This window comes from Hyperoodon ampullatus, assembly GCF_949752795.1.
Source record: "Hyperoodon ampullatus genome assembly, chromosome: 12".
Taxonomy (NCBI): Eukaryota; Metazoa; Chordata; class Mammalia; order Artiodactyla; family Ziphiidae; genus Hyperoodon; species Hyperoodon ampullatus.
Genome location: NC_136925.1, coordinates 68,047,269 through 68,071,341, shown reverse-complemented (window position 1 = coordinate 68,071,341; position 24,073 = coordinate 68,047,269). Strand labels below are relative to the sequence as shown.

At 37.1% G+C, this 24,073-nt stretch overlaps 1 protein-coding gene across 8 annotated transcripts in view; it reads right to left on the bottom strand.

Annotated features, from left to right (window-relative positions):
* Nucleotides 1-15,907, bottom strand: part of AIG1 (androgen induced 1) — a 233,646-nt gene extending 217,739 nt beyond the window's left edge. For 6 of the 8 annotated variants that reach the window (XM_079716303.1, XM_079716302.1, XM_079716304.1 and 3 more), the window contains exon 1: nt 15,703-15,907. In XM_079716303.1, coding sequence (XP_079572429.1) covers nt 15,703-15,843 — 141 coding nt within the window. In that variant the 5' untranslated portion in view covers nt 15,844-15,907. Of the gene's footprint in view, nt 1-15,262; nt 15,581-15,702 lie in introns of those variants that run through there. The other 2 variants (XM_079716307.1, XM_079716309.1) reach the window with 2 other exon arrangements.
* Nucleotides 15,908-24,073: the final 8,166 nt, after the last annotated feature.

Here is a 24,073-nt window from a genome sequence, read left to right as displayed (position 1 = left end):
AAACCAGGTTGACTGTAAATTCTAATTTTTTTACATTATTGTGAATTTCATCCTTTCTATTTTGTTTTAAAGATTTTTTGATGTGGACCGCTTTTAAAGTCTTTATTGAATTTGTTACAATATTGCTTCTGTTTTATGTTTTGGTTTTTTGGCCCTGAGGCATGTGGGATCTTAGCTCCAGGACCAGGGATTGAACCTGTACCCCCTGCATTGGAAGGTGAAGCCTCAACCACTGGACCACCAGGGAAGTCCCTCATCCTTTCTATGTATATACATATTTCTATCATCCTCACTTTTCAGATGAAGAAACTAGGTCACAGAGCAGATAAGTGGCTTGTCCAAGGAAGCAGTCAGAGGCAGGACTAGGCTGCCAACCCAGGAGATTTTACTCCAGAGCCTGTGCACTTAATCATTGAACTCTCTATCCTTTCTGAACATTATACTTAATTTAAAAATTAGTTTCATCCTATAATGACCACAGTCCTCTCAAATCATGGTTCTTGTCTCTGTTGACAGGTATATATTTAACAATTAGAATAATAGTAGATAACATTTATTAACTACTTGATATGTGCCAGGCATTGGGTTATACAATTAATATACATTATCACATTTAATCCTCACAACTCTATGTGATAGATACTATCATTATTCCCATTTAACAAATTAAAAACAACAGCAATAATAACATTAGGCCTTAGAGATGGTAATAAATTTACCCAGAGTCAGATCTGGTAGATGGAAAGGCTGGGATTCAAATTCGATCTGACTTCTAAACCCAACTGCTCACCTTTTATCCTATAAAGCCTCTATTTAATAGGTATAATATGTTGCATATAATTCTACAATAAATTGATAGTATTTTGCTAAAAATCTCACATGTTAAGAATTATATTATATATTCAACTATAAATTAATACCTTCTGAAACAAAAATTTTCCTTCATCATATACAAATGGTTGCAAATTTGCCAGAGATTTCTGAATGTGCTTGTGGTAAGGGATTTAAATTCAATAAATTTTCCTATATTCACTTTGGTAGATTTCTGTGCACTGCATGTAGAGGCTTTCTTACCCTCTGACTTCCTGTAGGGTTTAACCAAGGAGGAGTACTGGCAGGAAATCAGACAGAGGAAGGAAAGGACCCTTGGGGTATTTGTTTTGTTCCCTCAATCCCTGAGGGTCCTTGCATACCAGATGAGCACCGAAGGTCACTGCTCGGGCCTCACAGTGGTAACCTGCCCCTGTTACTAGCCCACAAGTTTTGTGCTATATCTTATGACTTCTCTACACCCTGTCCACCCTTGTAAATCATTCCTTCACTAAATTCACTCAAATTACCGAAATTAAGTGTGCCATCTCTCTTCTCTACAAAGACCTGGGCTGATACAGAAATGATCTGCTCTGGCATAGAACAAATGCCTTAATATTTTAGAAGAGGATATTCTCTCATACTATATGCATTCTTAATGTTCATATGCCTTTTTAGAAATAGCAAAGATGTGTAATTACAAAGAAAAGGATGGGTAATGTTACAGCAAACACACTTTCCTTGGACTCCTAATGTTGACTTTTCAAATTGGATATAATAAATCACTCATGACTCAGTTAACATACAATTTTAATGCAAGAGGAGTAGAATGAACAAGCTAACCCATGATTACTGTGCATAGAAAACTATTTTGCTCACTTCAGCCATGTCAATTCCATCCTAACTGGGATGTTTTAGGCACTTAAAGATTTATGTTTGCCTCAAGTATTTATGAGCCCAAACTAAATGTGCCTAATACCACTGGGTTTTATAAGCAGTCAAAGATAGCTAGTCACTTATATTTATGACATATGTGGCAAAATATTTACACAGCATCTCCTGGACAGGAAACTGTGGGGTTGAAGCACCTCGAGTGATCACTGGCATTATTTTTCTATTCATAGAAAAATGTGTTAGCAGGAATATAGAGAAATAAGCACTCTAAATATTGGAGAAAATGTAAATTTACTGACTTAAAGTTTAAGATACTCTTTTAAAGACTTTGTATAGCAATTCTGCCTCTAATAATTTATCCTAAGAAAATAATCATAGATGTGTGTAAAAATTTATTTATCCATTTGTTCACTAAGACAATCAATATAAACACCCATATAAAAAGGAATATGCAGTCATTAAAAATGATGTTATGGAAGAATGTATAATGGCATGGAAAAATATTTACAAAATATTCTAGGTGGAAAAAACAGGTATTAAAATGAATGTAAGCTACTTCCAGTGCCAGCCATGATGGAGAAAGCTGACTGCAGCCTATCATTCCCACTGATTACAACTAAAACTCACAATAGAATACAAAAAACCACCACCTAAGGACTTTGAAAAGTACACATACTAGGTGTATTGGGAATTAAAGTGAAAACTTGAATTAAGGATCCATAATGGGTGAGGTTCATGAATTTTTATTTTCCTTTTTTCCCTAGAATTGACTTGAGGGCAAGCTGAATTTTAGAATTATGCAGCAAGTACAGACAGCAAAAACTCCAGGAGAAACGGCTTCTTCTCCGCCAGAGGTCTGGGAAAAAGACTGCTGTGTGCTGGAGATTTTGAGGGAGATCCCTTTTTTTCACCATTCATTTCTCTCCCAGCCGTGCTCTGAGGCCAGGCCCAGTCACAGAGCTGCACAGTCAACAGCACATGTATCTAAAACCCCAAGAAAAAAACAGAGGAACTGGGAAAAGGCCTTCTTACAGAGGATTTTTTCTCTTGCTGCTTCTCTGTGAAGGATGCTCCAATTGTGTAGGACTGCATGGCAGCATAGGAGGCTCAGATTCTGAGAGGACTCCATCCTTCTGGCCAGAGAAACCAAGAAAGAGAGTGTCTGTGGGCTGGAGAGTATGGGAGAAATCATGGAGAGAAGAGAGCTGAAAAGAAGCAACCCCTAAGTCTATGTTATGAACTGACATAAGTCTTGGACCTGCCCAGAACAAACCTAAAGAAGCATCGCAGAGGCCTCAAGACCTGAACTACCATAGAAAACATTACTGTAGTTTTAGACTAACCCTTGAGTGGTATAAGCTCCAGTAAGATCCAAAAAGCATTGCAAAATTTTTGAAAATTCAGCTGACATCAGAACCACTATGAGACAGAATATGAAGTTAGAACCTAACCCGATTGATTGCCTCTTAAACAATCAAACAGAAAAACAAGTCAACGTTTTCCAAAGGGCTTTAATAAGACCCAGAGTCTCACAACATAATATTCCAAATGCTCAGGGTACATTCAAAAATAACTTGACATACAAAGAGCCAGAAATCTGATCAATATTCAAGGAAAAAGACAATTAACAAATGCCACTTCCAAGATGGCCCAGACGTTGGAATTATCAGGCAAGGACTTTAGGACAGCTCTTCAACGATCCTCCATAAGATAAAAGGTGGGGCTTCCCTGGTGGCGCAGTGGTTGAGAGTCCGCCTGCTGATGCAGGGGACACAGGTTCGTGCCTCGGTCTGGGAAGATCCCACATGCCGCGGAGCGGCTAGGCCCATGAGCCATGGCCACTGAGCCTGCACATCTGGAGCCTGTGCTCCGCAATGGGAGAGGAGAGGCCACAACAGTGAGAGGCCTGCGTACCGCAAAAAAAAAAAAAAAAAAAAAAAAAGGTGAACATTGTTTAAAAGAATAAAAGATAGAAATGCTTAGTTGAGAAGTAGAAGCTATGAAGAAAATGGAAATTTTAGTACTGAAAAAGACAAAAGCTGAAATTTTAAAACTCATTGTATGCACTTAATATCAGAATGCAGATAACAAAGGAAAGAGTCAGTGAATTTGGAGACAAATCAATAGAAATTATACAACCTAAAGAACAGAGAGGAAAAAAAGACTGAAAAAAACCCCCATGTCCTCAGAAACCTGTGTGACAATAATCAAAAGGTCTGATATTCATATCAGTGGAGTCCCAGAAGAAGAGATAAAGGAGATAGATGGGTGCAGAAAGAATATCTGAAGAAACAATGACTGAAAACTTCTCAAATTGAGTGAAAGATATCAGATTGCAGATTCAAGAGGTTCAGCAAATCCTTAATAGCATAAACTCATAAAAACAGGGCCAGATACATCATAATCAAACTGTTGAAAACTAAGGATAAAGGGAAAAAACTTAAAGCAAGCCAGAGGAAAACAACACATTACATTCAAGGGAGCAATGGTTTGGATGACTGCAGATTTCTCATCATAAATCACAGAGGCCGGATGACAGTGGCATAACATCTTTCAAGTGATAAAAGAACTATTAACCAGAATTTTATACTCAGTGAAAATATCTTTCAGGACTGAAGGCAAAACAGAAGAAGTCTTTGATTAAGGAAACTAAAGGAATTTGTTGCCAGTAGATCCATTCTTAAAGAAATGCTAAAAAAAAGTTCTCAGGCTTATAGGAAATGATATCAGAGGGAAATATAGACACAAGGACTGAATGAAGAACAATAAAAATGGTAAATATCTGGGTAAATATAATAGACTATTTTACTCTACTAAGTTAGTTAAAATATTTGACTTGATAGCAAGACTTATAATATTGTCTATGGAGTTCTCAAGTTATTTGGATGTACTTAATATGACAATTATCACATAAAGTGGGGAGGGTAAAGTGATAAGGTTTGTATGTTTTAATTGAAGTGGTAAACTATTCACTCTAGATTGTGTAAAGTGAGGTGTGTATATGATAATCCCAGAACAGCAACTAAAATGATAATACAAAGAGATAATCCAAATAGCCAATAGTTAAATTAAAATGAATACTAAAAAATACTCACATAATCCAGAAGAAGGCAGGAAATGGGGAATGAGGGAACAAAAAAAGGGTAAGTAAAAGAAAACAAATAATAAATGGTAGACCTAAATCCAACCATTTCAATAATTAAATTAAATGTAAATGGTATCTACTGAAGTATAGAGATTATCAAATAAATTTAAAAATAAGACTCAGTATGATGTCAAAAAACAATCCACTTTAAATATATCACTATAGATAAGATAAAAGTAAAAGGATGAAAAAAATATATAATCAAAAGAAAGCTGGAAAAGTTATGTTAATATCAAGCAAAGCAGACTTTGGAACAAGGAAAATTATCAAGGAAAAAGAAGAATATTTATAATCATAAAACAAACAATTCATCAAGATATATAGCATTCTTAAATGTGTATGTACTAAACAATGTATATGCCCCAAAATATGTGAAGTAAAACTGATAAAACTGAAACAAGAAATAGACAAACTCATAATTACACTTTTACACAATTACACGATTACAGAGAGACTTCAATGCTCCTCTCTGTTAATGAGAGAGCAGGCAGACAGAAAATCAGCAAGCTATAGGAGACCTGATCAACGTTATCCACTAACTTGATGTAATTGACATTTAAGGAACACTCTACCTAACAAGAGAAGAATACATTTTTTTTCAAGTGTACATGAAGTATTCAACATGATAGTCCATATTTTAGCCATAAAAACAAACTTAACAAATTTAAAAGAATTGAAATCATGCAGAAAATGATCTCTGATCATAATGGAATTTAAACTAGAAACAAATGACAGAAAGACATCTCAGATATAGCCAAAAATGTGTAAATTAAACTCCACATGTTTAAATAACCATTGTAAAATAGAAAGACTCTCGTGGGGGCAAGGAATATATGGGAAATCTCTCTACATTTCCCTCAATTTTGCTGTGAACCTAAAACTGCTCCAAAAACAAAGACTTGATAATTTTTTTAAATAGAAGGACTCAAAGGAACTTAAAATATATTTTTAAGTGAATGACAATGAAAATAAAATGTATTAAAACTTGTGAGATGCAACTAAAGCAGTACTTAGTATTAAATGTTTTAAAAGGGAAGAAGGACTCAATTTAATAAATAAACAATCTATTTCCACAGATTTATTAGTTAAGAGACTAATAAAGAAGAACCAGTTTAATCCAAAACAAAAGGAAGAAAGTAATAAACTTTAAAAACAGAAATCAATGAAATTGAAAACAGAAAAACAATAGGAAAAAAACAGTGAAACCAAAAGCTGACCTTTGAAAAACATAAATAAAATTGAGAAGTCCTTAGCCACACTGATGAAGAAAAAAGAGATAAGACACAGATTCCCAATATCAGGAATGAAATGTGGTTATCACCACAGACCCTAAAGACAATAAGAGAAAGATAAGGAAAGAATGTTGATATTAGATGAAATGGATCAACTTTTTGAAAGATATAAACTACCAAATCTCAATGAAAAAGAAAGAAATAAGCTGAATACTCCTATATCTTGAAATCAACCAAAATGAATTTTCAACAAAGAAAACTCCTGGCCCAGTGGTTTTCACTTATACATTCTGTCACAAATTTCAGGAAGAAGTAAAACCAATTCTGCTCAATCTCTTCCAGGACACTGAAGAGGAATAAGGCTAACATTACACTGATATCAAAGTCAGGCAAAGAAGAAAAATAAAAAACTACACACAAATATTCCTCATTAACAGAGAGGTAAAATCAACAAAATATTAGCAAATCAAATTAAGCAATATATAAAAAGGACAATATACCACAATCAAGTGCATTCACCCCAGGAGTGTAAGACTGACTTAATATTCAAAAATCAATCAATGTAATTCACCATATTAAGAGGGAAAAAAAGCCATATGAACATATCAATAGATGCAGTTAAAATCATTTGACAAAATTCAATATCCATTTATGATATTTTTTTAAAAAGCTTCTCAGTAAACAAGAAACAGAAGGAAATGTACTCAACCTGATAAAGGGTATATGCAAAAAAAGTCTATAGCTACTATTATACTTACTTGCAAAAGACTGTTTCCTCCTAAAAAAGAAATGACAAGAATATCCACTCTCACCATTTATGTTCAGTATCATATTAGAAGTCTTAACCAATGCAACAACACATGAAAAAGAAATAAAAGCCGTGACAATTAGAAAGGAAGAAAACTGTCTCTATTAGCAGATGATATGATTGTCTATATAAAAAAAGAAAATTCCATGAAATCCACAACAAAGCTCCTAGAATGAATAAGCAAATTAGCAAAATCATAGGATATAAGGTCAATATGCAAAAATCAAATGTATTTAACATTTAACAAAAAGTAAAATTTAACAATACTATTTGTTTCACTGAAGAGGACATACACATGGCAAGTAAGACATGAAAAGATGTTCAAGATTATTAGCCATTTGAGAAATGCAAATTATAACCCCAATGAGATAGCACTACACACCAATCAAAAATTAATTGGATGTCATCAAAATGATAAACTTTTGCTCTGCAAAAGACATTACAGATCATCCTCAATTTACCACGGTGTCATATCCTGATAAACTCATGGTAAAGTGAAAATATTGCCTAAGTCAAAAACGCACTGAACACATAACCTACTGAACATCATAGCTTAGCCTACCCTGCCTTAAACGTGCTCAAAATACTTACATTAGCCTACAGTTGGGCAAAATCATCTAACCCAAAGCCTATTTTATAATAATATGTTGAATGTCTCACGTAATTTACTGAATACTCTACTGAAAGTGAAAAACAGAATGTTAAGTGTATTGGTTGTTTACCCTCCTGATCACATGGCTGACTGGGAGCTGGGGCTTGCTGCCCTGCCCAGCATTGCAAGAGCATATCGTGCCACATATCACTAACCCAGGAAGAGATCAAAATCCAAAACTGGATACAGTTTCTACTGAATGTGTATCACTTTCATACTATAAAAAAGTCGAAAAATCATAAAGTCGAACCATTGTAAATTGGGGCCTGTCTATACCAACAAAAGGTAAAGATACCCCCAGACAGGCAGAAAATGTTTGCAAATCACGTATTTGACACAGAACTTCTATTCAGCATACACAAAAACTCTCAAAGCTTAACATAAGAAAACAACGCTTTTTTTAAAATGGGCAAAGGATTTGAACAGGCACTTCGTAAAGAAGTATATGTATGATAAGAATGCATAAGCAAAGAGGCTTAATACCATTTGTCATGAGGGAAATGCAAATTAAAACCACAATGAAATACCAGTGTACAACTATTAGAATAGCTAAAGTAGAAGAAAAATTGACAATGCCACACACTGACAGGAGGCAGAGCGACTGGAACTCTCATACATTGCTGATGGCAGTGCAACATGGCACAACCACTCTGGAAAACAGTTTGGCAGTTTCTTATCAAGCTAAACATATACTTGCCATATAACCAAGAGATCCCACTCCCAGTAAAAATAAAAACTCATGTTCATACAAAAACTTGAATGCAAACGTTTACAGCAGCTTTCCTCATAATCACCCCAAACTAGGAAAAACTCAAATGCACTTCAATTTATGAGTGAATCAGCAAAGCGATACATCAATACCATAAAATACTACTCAGCGTTAAAATGGAACAAATTATGGATACACACAGCAGCAGAGAGGAATCTGAAATGTATTATGTTAAACGAAAAGCGCCAGGCTCAAAGGCTATATCCCGTATGCTTTACATATTTGTCTAGAAAATGCAAAACTACAAGGATAGAAAACAAACCTGTGATTGTTAAGATTCAGGGGAGGGTTTGACTCTAAGGGGACAGCACAAGGGAATATTTTAATATTTTTAGGTGATTGTGATGGTGGCTACTATGCATCCATCAAAACTCAGAACTGCACACCAAAAAGAGTGAATTATGGTGTATATTAATTTTAAAAAACAAATTTATACAAACCATATGTATATATTGAATTTTTGTTTCAAAGAAAAGTACATATATGGCTTAAAAGGCAAATGCCAAAATACTAACATTGGTATCTCCTTTAATTTAAATATAATTTTAAAATAACTTTTATAAATAATATGATTTTTCTGAAATCTGAATATATAAATGTGCACACACATATATACACATACATGCATATAATGTATACATGCATATATATGCAGTCTGACTTTCCCTCTATGTGTGTTTCTGAGTGTTCATGAAGTTCTGAAGTAAATACCATCTTGAAGCACTACAATGCTAAGATGCACTGAAAATTAGGGATACTTAAGATGGAATATATTTGCTTCCCTATGGTTTCCAGTATTATACAAATTTTCTGGAATTTTATGTACTGCTTTTGAAATTAAAATTTTAAGTTATAATACAGCCTGATAGCTCTAAATATGTCAATTTGAAAGGGCTAGACCATTGTCTCACTGACTTTTTAGAATTCCATGCTTCTAAAGCACTGTCATGAACACATGCCATTTGCTCAAGATTCAAAATGACAGTATTCTTATCACTTGGTGAATTCAAGCAATTTCTCTGGTGATTCCCAATTAGCCTGTCTTGATCCATTCTATCAAAGCACCATTGCATACCTTGCTGCCCTCCAAGATGGATCTGATCCAGGGGTCTCTCACATGCAGAGAGAGGTCTGTACTCACTGTCCTCTGGCAGCACTACCCTGCAGGTGAGACAGGGGCCCTTTAACTGTCTAGCCACAGGCTGCTAGACACAAAAGAAAGCTATGTTGTTATGGAATCCTAAGCAGTAAGATTTTTCCAAGCGTGCTTGGATCACAGGAACATCTGATTCAATATGGAAAACTGTAGTATTGTTCACACTTCCACAGAAACATATGACATTTCAGGGGAACACAGAGAAACAAATGAAAGCCTCAAGAGCAGCTACCAATTTTGTTAAATGTTATACCAGACATGGGGGATGGCAGAGATGGGAAAAGAAGTGACCTCAACGTGGTCAGATGACTCTGTAATTTCAATCACATTTGCAACTAAGAAAGAGAATTAGAGATTATATCATCAACTATTTCCCCGACTCTGACAAAACCAGGCCCTTATTTTATGTTTGATCCAAAAGAAACACTTTCCAAGAGGGGGAAGAGGACTCTGTGTAAAGTATTATTACTCAGAATTCTTCTCCCACGTTAGGAAAAAGCATTATTTAATCCTTAAAGTTTATGTGCATTTTAGGGTCAAGTCTGATTGTACTGAAAAAAAATTTGCAGTTTCACCCTCTTTGTATAATATCCAAAAGAGAAAAACCCAAACCAAAACAAACTAATCTAATTTTGTTCAGACTACTCAATGAACTACTGGCCTTCACATGGCACTCTGAGATTTTGACTGGCAAAGCTAAGTATCATAGTTACATAATAGTATGTAGAATCTCTTCTCAAGATATTTTATTTCCTATTTAAAATTAAACCATGGACTTAATGGACTCCAGAATATCTTATTATAAGTATATAAGTAAATATAACAAACTCAAATGCATCATTTAGTATACTTATGCAGTTTTTTCTCCCTTTTAAACATTTTTAAAGGTCAAAAATTCTTAAGTGTGTCTAAAAGCAAAAAAATCTATCCTCCAGGTGTACTTGACCATTTCCTGCTCTTTGAACACCCCAAGCTTTTCAACATCTGAGCCCTTATTTATCCTGCTCACTCTGTGGTTTTCTCAAAGTCTTTTGCAAAACAGATTTAGATAACAAAAATAAGTACCCAGATTATATTACCTTAAACCTCTGCAAAAATGCCTTCACCTAGTCAAAACAGAAGACCATGCCTTTGGCTTTCATAAAATCATAATATAAAAAAAATCAACAATAAGAATATTTCTATTGATAATCTGCTAGAAAACAATCAAAGGCATTATCTGCTATGCTACCCGATGTCATTTATATGACCAGCTGAGTGATAAATAACCTTGTAAAGTCAGTGCCTGGAAAGAATTGTATTTTTCCTGATAAATTATTATGCTTTCTTTATTCCAACAGTAGAGACAATGCAATTAAATGTGTATTCTTTTTCACCTGATTTCCCTAAAGATTAGCCAAACTTGTTTCTCAATTGCAACAAATAGCTTACCCTTGGTGCCAAATACATATTTTTCTCTTTCTTTTATTTTACAGTTGTAATTTTTTTACAACATGTTTTTAACTATGTCACAGTAAAAGTGACATAATTAAATATATTTTGAAATATGTTTAAATATGTTTTAAATATAGTTGGCAGAATTAATATATGAAGGCTGTGTCCTACAAGCTATTCCATGTTAAATTACAAAACAAAAACAGCATGGCCTAGAGCAGCATTTTTCAAACTAAAATGTGAAAAAGAATCACCTAGTGGTCTTATTAACAGGTAGATTCTTATTTAGAAGGTCTGGGGTGGAGCTGGAGGGTCCACATTTCTACCAGGCTCCCAGATAAGATCACTGCTGGTCCTCACACTACACTTTGAGGAGGTAGGGCCTCACTGGTGTTCAGCCTGTGCATGAATGGAAAGTCAGTATAGGAGAAATAATGAATATAATGGAGCCCTAAGACATGATAACTATCAAAATGGCGAGTACCACAAACTAGAGCAAATGGGATCATCACATTTCTATTTCAACCTTTAAAAATCAGAGTGTCTTAAATCCAAAATCCATTTTTTATAACAAATGTCCAGTTCATGTTTTTCAAAGAGGTTGACTCTTATTCACGTGTTAGACATTCTACCATATAGAGCTGAATAAAATTCTGGTTGATATATTTCAAAAAAAAATCCGTAGTGTTTTGAATGTTTTTAGGAGGAAACGGGACAAGAAGAGAATACTCATTGAACATCTGGAAAGTTCCATTTATTCAAATGTTTCCTAACACCCAATGTATTACAGCACTACTTTGAGGCCTCAACATCCAGTTTCTTTTTTCTTTTAATTTATGTAGGTTGGTTTGATTGATTCCTCATTTCTATTATTTTGGGGGACAATTATTATATAACTTGGGAAATTATTTACTTGTGAATGAATCTGCATCATTTGAAGAAAATCCATCAGCTGTGATACTGGTTAAGAAAATATTTGAACATTAGTCAGTTTAATTTTTTTCTTTCCAGTTTATTTCCAGTTAAGAGTATTCCTCCCAACATGGCATGTTTCACAATGATAATTTCTAAAATACTTCACAGTAAAGAAAAGGCCTAGTTTTTCCAAAGTTATTCCATTTTCATAGATTCTCATATTGCCTGTTGTCACACGTATGTCTCCTCAGCATAGTTTCTGGTTAAAACTAAAATTAACCAGTTATCTAATACACATAAAGAACAAGCTGAGTCACCACATCAGTACAACAACATTTAAGGTTTTTTTTCTAGGTCACAGGATTTAGAGCCAAGTGTACTAGTCTTCTATTGCTGCTGCAACAAATTAGCATAAATTTAGTGATTTAAACACAAATTTATTATTTTATAGTTTTGGAGGTCAGAAGTCCAAAATGGGCCTCACTGGGCTAAAATCAAGGTGTCAGCAGAGCTGTGTTCCTTCTGGAGGCTCTAGGGATAATTTATTTCCTTGCCCTTTCCAGCTTGTAGACACCTCCCACATTCCTTGGCTCCTGGCCCCTTCCTCCCTCTTCAAAGCCAGCAATGTTGCACCTCTCTGGGACTGTCTTCCACTGTCACATCTTCCTCCAACTGACTCTTCTCCCCTGCCTCCCTCCACTTTTAAGAAACCCTGGGGTAACATGGATAATCTGAGCAAATCTCCCTATTTGAAGGTCAGTTGATTAGCAACTTTAATTATTTTGCCATGTAACCTAACATACTCAGGGGTTCCAGGGATTAGGATGTAGACATGCTTTGGGGGACTATTATTCTGCCTATCATGCAGAGACAGTATTCCATTTCCATTTACTTACTTGAATTTTCCTGAAGCACTTTTAGTTCTTTTACAGTTCTTCGATTCTAGGAAAAGAAGCTCTTGGGGAATAACAATAAGAGTATAAGATTACTGAACATTACTAATGTTCAAATATCTTCTTAACCAGTATCACAGCTGATGAATATTCTTCAAATGATGCAGATTCATTCACTTATGCAATAACTTTCATTTCACTTTTTACCATGAGCTCTGATTCTATTGGGATGACTCTCATACTCAAAGTAAGGTATGGAGATAGCTGGAACGGCCCTGCCACATAACCATATGATCCTGGATACGTGTCGCCTGAGATTCCTGAGCTACATTCTGGTACACTGATGCCATGGATCATGGAATCAGACTGTGGCCACCAGGATAAATGTCCTGACTCTCTGTGATCCAAGTTGGCTAGGACAAGGGCCTTCTCACTGAAGTTGTGAGAAGCTAAACCCTCTTGCAAAATTGCTCTAATGAGCTTAGAATCATTAAAAATGTCCTAAGTAATAAAGTTTATTCAGTTTTTTTTAACACAGAAAAATGAAAAGTTAAATGGGTAAATTATAGTAGCCTAATCTTTTCATACCAATAGTAGGGACTCACAGGCTGGTTGTTTTAACAGCTGTACAATGTTTAAGCTCCAAAGACTCTAAATCTCTAATAACAAAAAGAATAACACTTTGCATGAGTGTTTCCTTGAATATATTCTAGACATATTTTCTCACAGGAACCTTCAATTAAAGATTTATTATATTTTATCAGAAGCCACAGAGATAAAAAGTTTGAATGATTGGCTGAAGGCCCTATACAAACTGAATTTAAATATGAAACAAAGTAAAAGTTTCAAATTTGAATTTATGGCCTGAATTCTGAGAGACAAAAATATATTTGTCATGATTATTATTTAAAATAGGCAGGTCCAACCACCAAATGCTAAAATATAAAGTGTATGACAGTTTAAGCAGAGTCAGATTGGCTCTACTACAGTTTCACGTCACTCAAAGGTTATGAGAGGTACATTGTTTCTTGTGAGTCTTGTTTTACAACACACAGTAAGCAATGCCAATGTGAGTTGTCATTTCTCGCATGGGTTAACAATACCCTCAATTTCTACCCCTCTCACCTGCTAATCCCCTCCCCTGCGCCCCCAGAACTATATCTAATGCAAAGGTGCTTCTGAGAACTGTTCACAGTTTCTATGGTTCTGGTGGGGTTTCCATCCGTATTTCAGCTCAGTGCTGTTCCTTGACAACACTCAAATGGGCCAGCTCAAAGTGAGATCAGGAGAAATGGGATAAGGTAGTGATCCAAGAAAAATTTTGTTCACATAGCCAGTAAAAGAATTCTGAAAATCTATGCACATATTTTTTAAATAACATCTAAATATTTTTAACATAAGTTTAAACAGTTGAAAAGGGGACATGATTTCTAACACTCTGATACATATTTTTCATAACTTCAGGGCTGCAGGTTTCAGTCTCCGGAAGTCTGCTACATAACATAAAAGGTAGAGCCAATCCTCAATGAGGAGCCAATCAACCCAAGAAGACTTTCTGTCAAGATAAGTCTGACTTTGTTTTTCAATCAAATATGAAGATAGTTCTAGTGACAACTGTCTATCTTCTGAATCCTAAAAGGAACAGATAAATATAGCACAGAGCCTTGTCACGTGCTTGTCCCTTGGACGAACAGGGAAGAAGAAAGGATAACTGGCAGGCAACACCCGTGTTCAGAGACAGATCAGTTTCAAGAAAGAGCTGGAAGTTGAGGAACTGAAAATTGAAACCCCTGAAACACTCTATGCCCTGGTCAGTCTTGGTGCCCAGTTTGGAAAGTGCTGGGGTAAAGGACTTAAATTCTTCTCTGAAAGTATCTAACATGATACAAATTTAAAATGGTATTTCTATACAAAAACCTGCTGACTGCATATCTTTGAAGCATCCTAAGCCTTTGGAAGTATCTTAAAACAGGTGTCAAGTTCTCTTCATCAAAATGAAGGGTCAACAATTAGAGATTACAATCTTGCTTGTGTAGCCAACCTCGTGTATAACCTTGGACGGGCAGTTCTGGCGATCCAGGAATTGGTTCTACATTTTCTCTAGTCCTCAGAACTCCTCGCTTTTGTTTTAATTCTCTGTCCATACTTGACCATCTTTAAGTGTATGTTTGAGCCAGTCTTTCACCCTGAAGTTCCTAGGTTCCATGTCCTTATTGGGTTTTATGCTCATGTGATATTTCTCCGGTCCTTTTAGTGCCAGAAGTGGATAAACTGTTTAAAAAAAAAAAAAAATCCTCCAACTGCCAAGGCCATCATTGTGCCAATAGAGGAGCTGCTTATGCGAACTATTGCGAACTTTTACATGGGAAGATGGGCAAAGTATAAAGTCCCACTGTGAATGCGTTTTGAAAAGCTCTCTCTTCTAATGTTTCGGGGGTGGGGGGAAAGGTTGGAAGTAAATTACTGACAATGGGCAAAAACAGATGCAAAGAAGACAACTTTATTAGGCGATTTCTCTTCTTTATGAGGAGCTTTCTCTCCTTTGTTAGGAGGACAGTCCTTTCAGAGGAAGCGCCAAGTAATTCGACAATACCCAGTTTCCTTCAGCTGCTGCGACTTGATCCTACGGTGGGTGCTCTGGAAAGCACCTTGGGGGCGAACGGGGCTGAGGCCGCTCATGATCAAGGTCGTCCGATCCAGTTGCTAAGTTGAGAATCTTCCCGTGTCACCTCTTAGAAGCAGGTGTGTGTTCCCCTCCAAAGAGCCCACCACCTGGCTGCGCCCCACCTCCACTCGTGTCCCAGCTACCAGGTAACGTTGGGTGCTATAGAAGGTGCTGCTGAGGGGGCAGCCTGGCTTTCAGACGCAGTCACTGGGGAAGAGGCGAGGGCCGGGGTGGATGCTGGAGCACGCGCGCAGGTGCCGGCGCACCCACAAACACACCCGGGCTCGGGGTGAGGGGAGGACGGGAGCGGGGGAGGGGGGCGGCCTTACCAGATCAATGAAAGTCAGGAATTTCCAGCTCCCTCCGTAGGTCTGGTGCGAGGGCATTTCGATGGCCTTGTAGTTGCACAGGATAGAGCAGTAGGACAGCAGGATGGCCACCCGCAGCACCTGGCAAGGGACAAGCGCCATGTTCGCGAAAGGCCTGGACGGGCTCGGCGACGAGGAGGACGGGCGGCGCAGGGTTCAGGCGGGCGCCGTGGGAACTCCGACCGCGGGCGGGGCGGGCGGGCGGGCGGGGGCCGGGGCGGGACGTGCCCCGCGGGACCGGCACGACCGCGAGCGCGCAGGTGAGCGCGCGGGCGACCTCGCGGGCGGGGCGGGGCGGGGCTGTGTGAGCGGGCACCGGCGGCTGTGAGGTGGGCGGCGTTGCGTCAGCTCTTTCGTCATCTCCGTCATTCTGCTGCTGCTTTCGCGCGCCCCGGAGACCCGGCCCGGGGCAGCCCCTCAGAGCCCCGGGAGCGGATGGGCGGCCTCCGAGGACGACCGGGGCTCGGGGAGCGCGCGCCAAGCTCCAGGGACCGCGGCCAGCGGCAGCTGCCGGGCGGAGAGGGAGCGCGGCCCAGGGTGAGCGGGCGCGGGGCCGGGCGCGGGGGCCGGGCAGCCCGCCCGGAAGGAGCGGACCCCAATGTGGGCCAACGGTCCAGCTCGGGGACTTCCCGTGAAACGGGGCCCCCGAGTGACTTGCTTTATTTTGGACCCAACTGGAATTTTAGTGTTAGACTACTGTTAATCTCTATGAAATCCCCTTATTAATTCTATTTCAGTGGGTAGGCTGCCCTGCACTTTTCCACAGGGGGGTTATAAATATCCTATCAATATATAACAAGGCCGACTGTGAACTGTGGACAAGGGGTTTAGAAATAAAACGTTGTAAAGAAAGGAGTGTCAGATAAGTTTCTGCTGCAAGATTACATTCAGTTCAAGAGCAGATCGTCCTGAGTCTGGCTGTAAAACCCGTTTGTGTAATTTAATACTAATCTTTTGAGGGTTAAACTGGTTCTGCCCTTTTCCTTATTTATTTTTTCCTACACTCCAATACCAGGGTTTAATGGAAGGAAAATAAATATAAACTGGATTCCCTCCGCCTTCCAGTAAATGTTGTCACACTGAAGTTGCTTCATTCTGTGGGCAGCATCACATTTCAGCTAACCAGATGCAGTGTCAGAGTATGAAAAGACAACATAGGTATTTCCTGTGGATCCATTTAAAACAGGTGTCCTCTGAAAATAGTCTCTGAGTCACAGAATGTGGAGTGAGGGGGCAGGGAAAGCAGAGTGCAGAGTGTTAAGAGGTAAAGTAGCAACTCCTGAATTTTTCCAACCAACCTCTTAACCAAGATAAAGAAACCCAGTAGATATTTTCTAATCGGCCTCATAATTATGCCAGTAGAAGTTAATGTCCTCCAAATCAAGATAATTCCGAGAAGATTCTACCAGCATAAAACTATTCATTATTGATGATTTCTAGTTTTATCTTCATGTAAAAGTTGGGTGCATTTAAAAAAATTGTGTGTCCATGCTACAGGTTCATAAGATTGCAAAATTAAAAAGTAGATTTACTGAAGATCTAAGTCCTTAATAAAGTTTTGAGTTCATGTGATATCCTTAAAATTTGGTATACCTTCCTACCTTACAATTTAGAAAATCATAACTAAGACTCCCTATCCCATCCTTGAAAAATATAATAATATTTGTATAAAGCCATGTAAAATTATGTTCTGTACTCAATTTCTTTTTAAGTAACTATACCATTCAAAAAGTGTTTTGAACCTATTCTAATGGTTTGCTTTTGTTATTTTGTGATTTGCTAACCATAATAAGATAATGAGTTTTGTGGGCTTTTTTTTTTTTTTTAAATGAAACATTTGCATAAATATTGACTCAAATATTTTATGAGAATGTCAGTCCACAATTTTTGGAACATCTTGATGATTATTTATGAACACATCCAGGTTGTTCTTTTTGCTTTTTAGACCATATCTAGTAATCTTAGACATGTTTCACATGTCTCTGTGAAAAAAATATTAACCTACACACAGACTGTGTTTTTCTTAGTGTAAGTATTGCAATGCAGTATTGCACTTAAAACTTCACTCTGTGGAAGGTTATCCTTTTTTATGAACTATAATACATTAATCACTGATAAGTTTTACATGATTCTATATTTGAGTTAGAGAATACTGTTTTTCATTGTACACTGTACAGAAGAAATATCTGCATGTCACTTTTTTAGCTTTTTCATACTGCCCCACAATGAGTGGGGATGGAGGAGAATAGCCTTGTCCAGTTGAGTTTCCTGAAAACATGTTTCCCAAGGGAAGAGTTTAAGAACTTGTTTTAGCTTCTAGTTATTATACATTAGTGTTTCTTTGATTATTGTTAATAGTTCTTAGTCTATATATGGGCTCAAGATATTCTTCCTTAAGTACTTCTAAAAACTGATACAGACTCTTCATTCTTTTTCTTTTTTTTTTCTTTTTTTTTGAAGCGGGAGAACGTCTAACGTATTGGTGATGATAATCCCTACTAATTTTGGAAATGACAAGGACCCTCTGTCTCCCTTACATTGTATTCCAACAAGCCAACTTCATATAGCCATGGGTATTTGCTTACAAATTCAGGAGGAAGAATTGTGTTTATGCATATCCTTATAATATTCAATGTTTATGCATTTCCTTTGGTTCTGTGTTTACATTGGATAAGCATTTTCTAACAGTGGCAATGTATTTGAAAGGATTATTTTTCCCCCTTCACATTTGTCTGCACCATAGGGTAGAAGATGGGATGTGTCCCTTCGAGAGGTTTGGGCTTGGGAAGAATCCCCTCAGTATCGCAGAAAAGATACCTTTGGGTTACTCATTTTTCTTCATTATAAAAGCAGCATATTTATGATATTAAAATAGGAAATTAAAAAAATTACTCCCACTCTCACCACCCACAGAAAACACTGTTAACATTTTAGCACATACCTGCCAGTCTTTCTTACAATGTATACTTAGTTGTGACATACCGTGTAACAATTTGCATCAAGCAGATTTTTTTTTGCTTTAAATTTAATAAGTACGTTACCTTATTATTTAAAACTCTTTGTAAAAATCATTTTTAATTGTTGCATAGCATGACATAATAGGAACATAATTTTGCTTAAACTTTATTTTTGGATATTTAGTTTGTTTCCAGTTTTTAATCACTATAAATACACTGTAATGTCTGCATATTTAGTTGAGAAAGCCACTTTTTAGGGATTATTTGTAGCTCAGAAACCAGTTAAGAAACCATCCTTTTACAACCTAATGTGTGTATTTGTTCACATGTGTTTATTATGGACTGAGGTTCCAAGGAGAGCTCTTTTGCCCTAGAGGGCAGTTGGGAAGATTAAGAAGTGGGCAAAAATCACTCTTTTTCCCAATAATTGATGCTCACTACAGATATTTTTAATTGCTTTAGATATGAAACATAGTGCCAATACATTTCATTAGCCAGATTTTTTTGCTATTAACCAGGAAGGGTTGTTATTTACAGGGCAAATGAGTGGCAGCGACTAGCAGTTGTGCTGATGTTGCTGATCGCAACGGTTTTTTCAGGTTTAAAAATGGACTGAATTTGCTATAGAAAACTCTACTGGGACTTCCCTGGTGACGCAGTGGTTAAGACTCCACACTCCCAATGCAGGGGGCCCGGGTTTGATCCCTGGCCAGGGAGCTACATCCCACATGCATGCTGCAACTAAGAGTTCACATGCCACAACTAAAGGAGCCCATGTGCCGCAACTAAGGAGCCAGCGAGCTGCAACTAAGACCGAGTGCCACCAAATAAATAAATATAAATATATATAAATATAAATATATATATATAAAGAACCCTAAGTTATGAGATTTCTAAACACCAAGGATTCTACAGACAGTCACTGAAAAGCTTTAGAAAAAGTAGTGCTGAGATTTGGTGTGAGGCACCGGCTAGATCTCAGACAGATCTGAAACACCCGCTTCACTCCTGAGATCTGTCAGTAACTTTGCCAAAGCTACTTGTCCTGCCAGGAATGCTCTCGGTGTGCACATATCCAGACCCAGCACATTGGACAAGACTCAGTGAAAGCCCACTTTGCCAGTCCGTCTTTGGGATGTAGGATATCATCTCCCTGCTTTGAACAATCCACGTGGATGGCTTAGTGGCGACCCCAATTCTACCTGTACTCACTATTTCCTTGTCAAAAACTGGCCCCTTTGCAGTGTCTGCATTGTCTGGAAGCATCACAAGTGTGCTGTGTTAGAAGAGCCAGATGGCCTGGGGGTGCCAGTCACTTAAAGGAATGAAAATATCCCTGGAAATGTGGCAAATTGAAGGTAATCCACTTACCAGAATTATTCTCAGGGAGGAAATATTTTCATAAACTGCTTCAGTGGATGGGTGACCGGTGAGAGAGCCCTCCTAACGCGCTCTAGAATAATAGTAAATCATCGCTAAATTTCTTCTCCCCAGTGGGTGTCAGGGTAATTGCAGAGCTTTTGTTTTGCTGAGTAGACCATATACAGGAGTTTGGGAGTAGAATTCACTTGCTCAGGGTAGTAGAGAAGAGGCAAACCCCTACCACCAGGGGGTCTTGTTTCCCAACAGCCTTCAGCCTCTAGTCTAAATAAATGTTCAACAGATAGTTTAAAGATATTTCAGAAGTCTTAAATCCAAATCCTCCAGAGACCAGGCATGTATATAGTTCAGTCAAACTAGATGTAAGATAACAGTGTAAAATCGGATCTTTGAAAAACTGGAGCAAATGCCCTATGTAGACTCATTGTAGTTCAAATTTTTAAAAATTGTGTCAGCCAAAACAACAACAACGAGAACACCACCACCACACCTGTATGCTGGAGTTAGCTAGCAGGCTGCAGGGTGGGACTTTGGAAGAGTGCCATGTTAACATCCTACCCAGGGTGTCCAAAAAACCCTCTCAAGCCTGCTGGACTCTGCACACAGAAGAAGATAACAGACCCAAAAGGACGTTTGGAGCGTGCAGTGATGTGTCTGGGCCAAGCCACGATTCTGTGTAAAGTCGAAATCTGCTGAAAGGACTTCTGAGAAGTATTCCATTAGTACATCCCTCCCTATAGCCCTATCCCCATCCTTATTTTTCCTGTTTCACTGCGTACAGGATGACTGGAGCTTCAGTAGTCACCTTGTAAGCACGAAGAAAAGAATCAGAGGATCCCAGAGGGCTTTGCCCTAACATCTATAACCTGCTGAACCCATGCCAGCAGTGGCCTCCTTCCAGGCTTCTTGTGATGTGAGAATAACCCCCTATTTGTTGAAAGCAATGTAGTAGGGTGTTCTGTTACATGCAGCTAAATGATGATACCAGGAGATACTTGGGGTGATTTCCTGGCAGGCTTCAAAAAAGTGCTGAGTCATAAGATAGTGGGATAGTACTAAGGAAACCAGGGTTCAAGTGTATCTATTTTTGATTTAATAAACACCCATATAACACCTACTGTGGGCGAGGCTCTGATCTAAGCACTTTACAAATATTAGCTCTTCTTATCCTCACTGAGAATGGTTACTATTATTATCTGCATCTTACATAAAAGGAAATGGAGACAGAGAGAAAATTAGGTAAACTGCCCCAAAAGTCACACAGCCAGCAAAGGGCAGAGCTGGGATATGAAATCATGTATTTTGGGGTTTTAATCATAACACCACGCTGCGGATACTGCCAGTCAGTGCATCACCCCAGGTTTAATTTCCCTTCTGTTACTGAGGAGCCATGTGCTCTGGGTTGTGTTTTCTCAATTGTTACAGTTCCCACCACCCCTCATAGGCAGCTGCCTGCTCCACCCACGCTAATATCTGACAGAAATGTATCATATGAGGCAGAAACAACATCTGTATCTCAGCATCTTTGTGGACATCATTGTCTGATTTATAAGGATGAGAAAATTTTAGATACGAATTCCCCAAGCCACAAATCACTTTATAATAATTTTCATAAAACTTCCATGATTGACAATCTTTTAGTTATCATTAGACCATGTCATTTAGCTTCACAGCACCTGAAGTTATCTTTTAAAAACTTGAGCTATTTTCTTTAAATGAATGCTTCACCAATATCTACTTACACTCCATTTCACCATTATCCCTTTCACATAAACTACAATTTCATCACCAGATTCATTCAATAATAATATGGTTTCATTTATTTTCCAGAATTGCATAATGATATTCCTTTACAGTTTGCTTAAGCTGATGAATTATTTTTTTCAACATACTCTTTTCTTCTACCTTCAGAAGTATTGGAAAATATATACTATGGAAAATATACTATGGAGAACAATATGGAGATTCCTCAAAAAATTAAAAATAGAACTACCATATGTTCCAGCAACTCCACTCCTGAATATTTATCCAAAAACAACCAAAAACACTAATTACAAAGATATATGCACCTCTGTGTTCATTGCAGCATTATTTACAATATTCAGGATATGGAAGCAACCTAAGTATCCATCAACAGATGAGTGGATAAAGAAGATGTGATCTATCTATCTATCTCTATCTATCTATATCTCTATCTATCTATCTATCTATATATGGAATACTACTCAGTCATAAAAAAGAATGAAATCTTGCCATTTGTGACAACATGGATGGACCTAGAGATTGTCATACTAAGTGAAGTAAGTCAAACAGAGAAAAAAAAATATCATGATATTACTTATATGTGGAATCTAAAGAAAAAAATAAATCAAATGAACAAGTATAACAAAACAGAAACAGAGTTATAGATACAGTGAACAAACAGATGGTTGCCAGGGAGGGGGGGGGAGGAAAGAAATAGGTGCGATATATAAAGAGGTACAAACTTCCAATTACAAAATAAATTAGTCACAGGTGTGAAGTGTACAGTGTGGGAAATACAGTCAATAACTATGTAATATCATAACTAGACTTACTATGGTGATCAGTTTGAAATGTATAGAAATATTGAATCACTATGTTGTGTAATAGGAACTAGCATAGTGTTGTAGGTCAATTATACTTCAAAAACAAAGAAACAAACTCACTCATAGAAAAAGAGATCAGATTTGTGGTTACCAGAGGTGGGGAGTGGGAGAGGGGAAATTGGATGAAGGTGGTCAAAAAGTAGAAACTTCCAGTAATAAGATGGATAAGCACTGAGGATGTGATGTACAACATGATAAATATAATTAACACTGCTGTATGTTATATATGAAAGTTGTGAAAAGAGTAAACCCTAAGTTCAGAAGAAAAAATTTTTTTCTAATTCTTTAATTTGGTATGTATATGATATGATGGATGCTCACTAAACTTGTGATAATCATTTTGTGATGCATGTAAATCAAATAATTATACTGTACACCTTAAACTTATACAGTGCTGTATGCCAATTATATCTCAGTAAAACTGGAAGAAAAAAATATATATTTTGGCAGCCAGATATCTTTATATTGACAGTGAGAATGATAGAATCTTCTCTTTGGATGAAAAGTTAGAGATCAACTAGTCTAAGCCTCTCATTTTATAGATGATGGAACTGAGGCTGAGGAGAGTTAAATGACTTTTTTAGCGTATTTTTTCTTTTCTTTTTCTTTTGTTTAATTTTATTTTTTAGAGCAGTTTCAGGTTTATAGAAAAATGGAGCAGAAAGTATAGAGTTCTCATATATTCCCTCTCTCCATGCCACACACAGTTTCCCCTATTATTAATATATTGCATTAGTGTGGTATTTTTGTTACAATTGATCATTATTACTAATAAAAGTCCATAGTTATATTAGGGATCACTTTTTGTGTTGTCCAGTTCTGTGGGTTTGACAAATGTATGATGTCATGTATCCAGTGTTGGAAATATGTAAATTTAATGTTAATGGATGCTAAAAGTTCATCTCCTAAATCTCAACATTACTTCTGATTAAAATTCTTAGTGAGCTATGAAAGAAACAAGCTTTCTTAACTTGATAAGGAGTATTTTTCAGAAATCCAGAGCAAATATAATACTTAATAATTAAATATCAAAAATAATTACATTGAAGTCATAAATTTAAGAAATCTTTCTGCTAATACCACTATCAGTCAACAATATTCTGGAACTTCTAACCTGTGAAGGAATATAAGGAAAAGAAATAAAGTATACATATTGGGAGAAAATGTACTATCACTTAACAACAATTATATAACATCCTTGGAGCAAGACCAAGAAAATTATTTGATGTATTAATAGCAACAGAAAGTAAGTACAGGGAAACAGTCAATTCAAGAATAATATACCAAAAATCAATAACAAGTTAAAAAATGAAACAGGAGAGAAGACTCATTAACAACACTAATAAACATACTTAGAAATAAATCCAA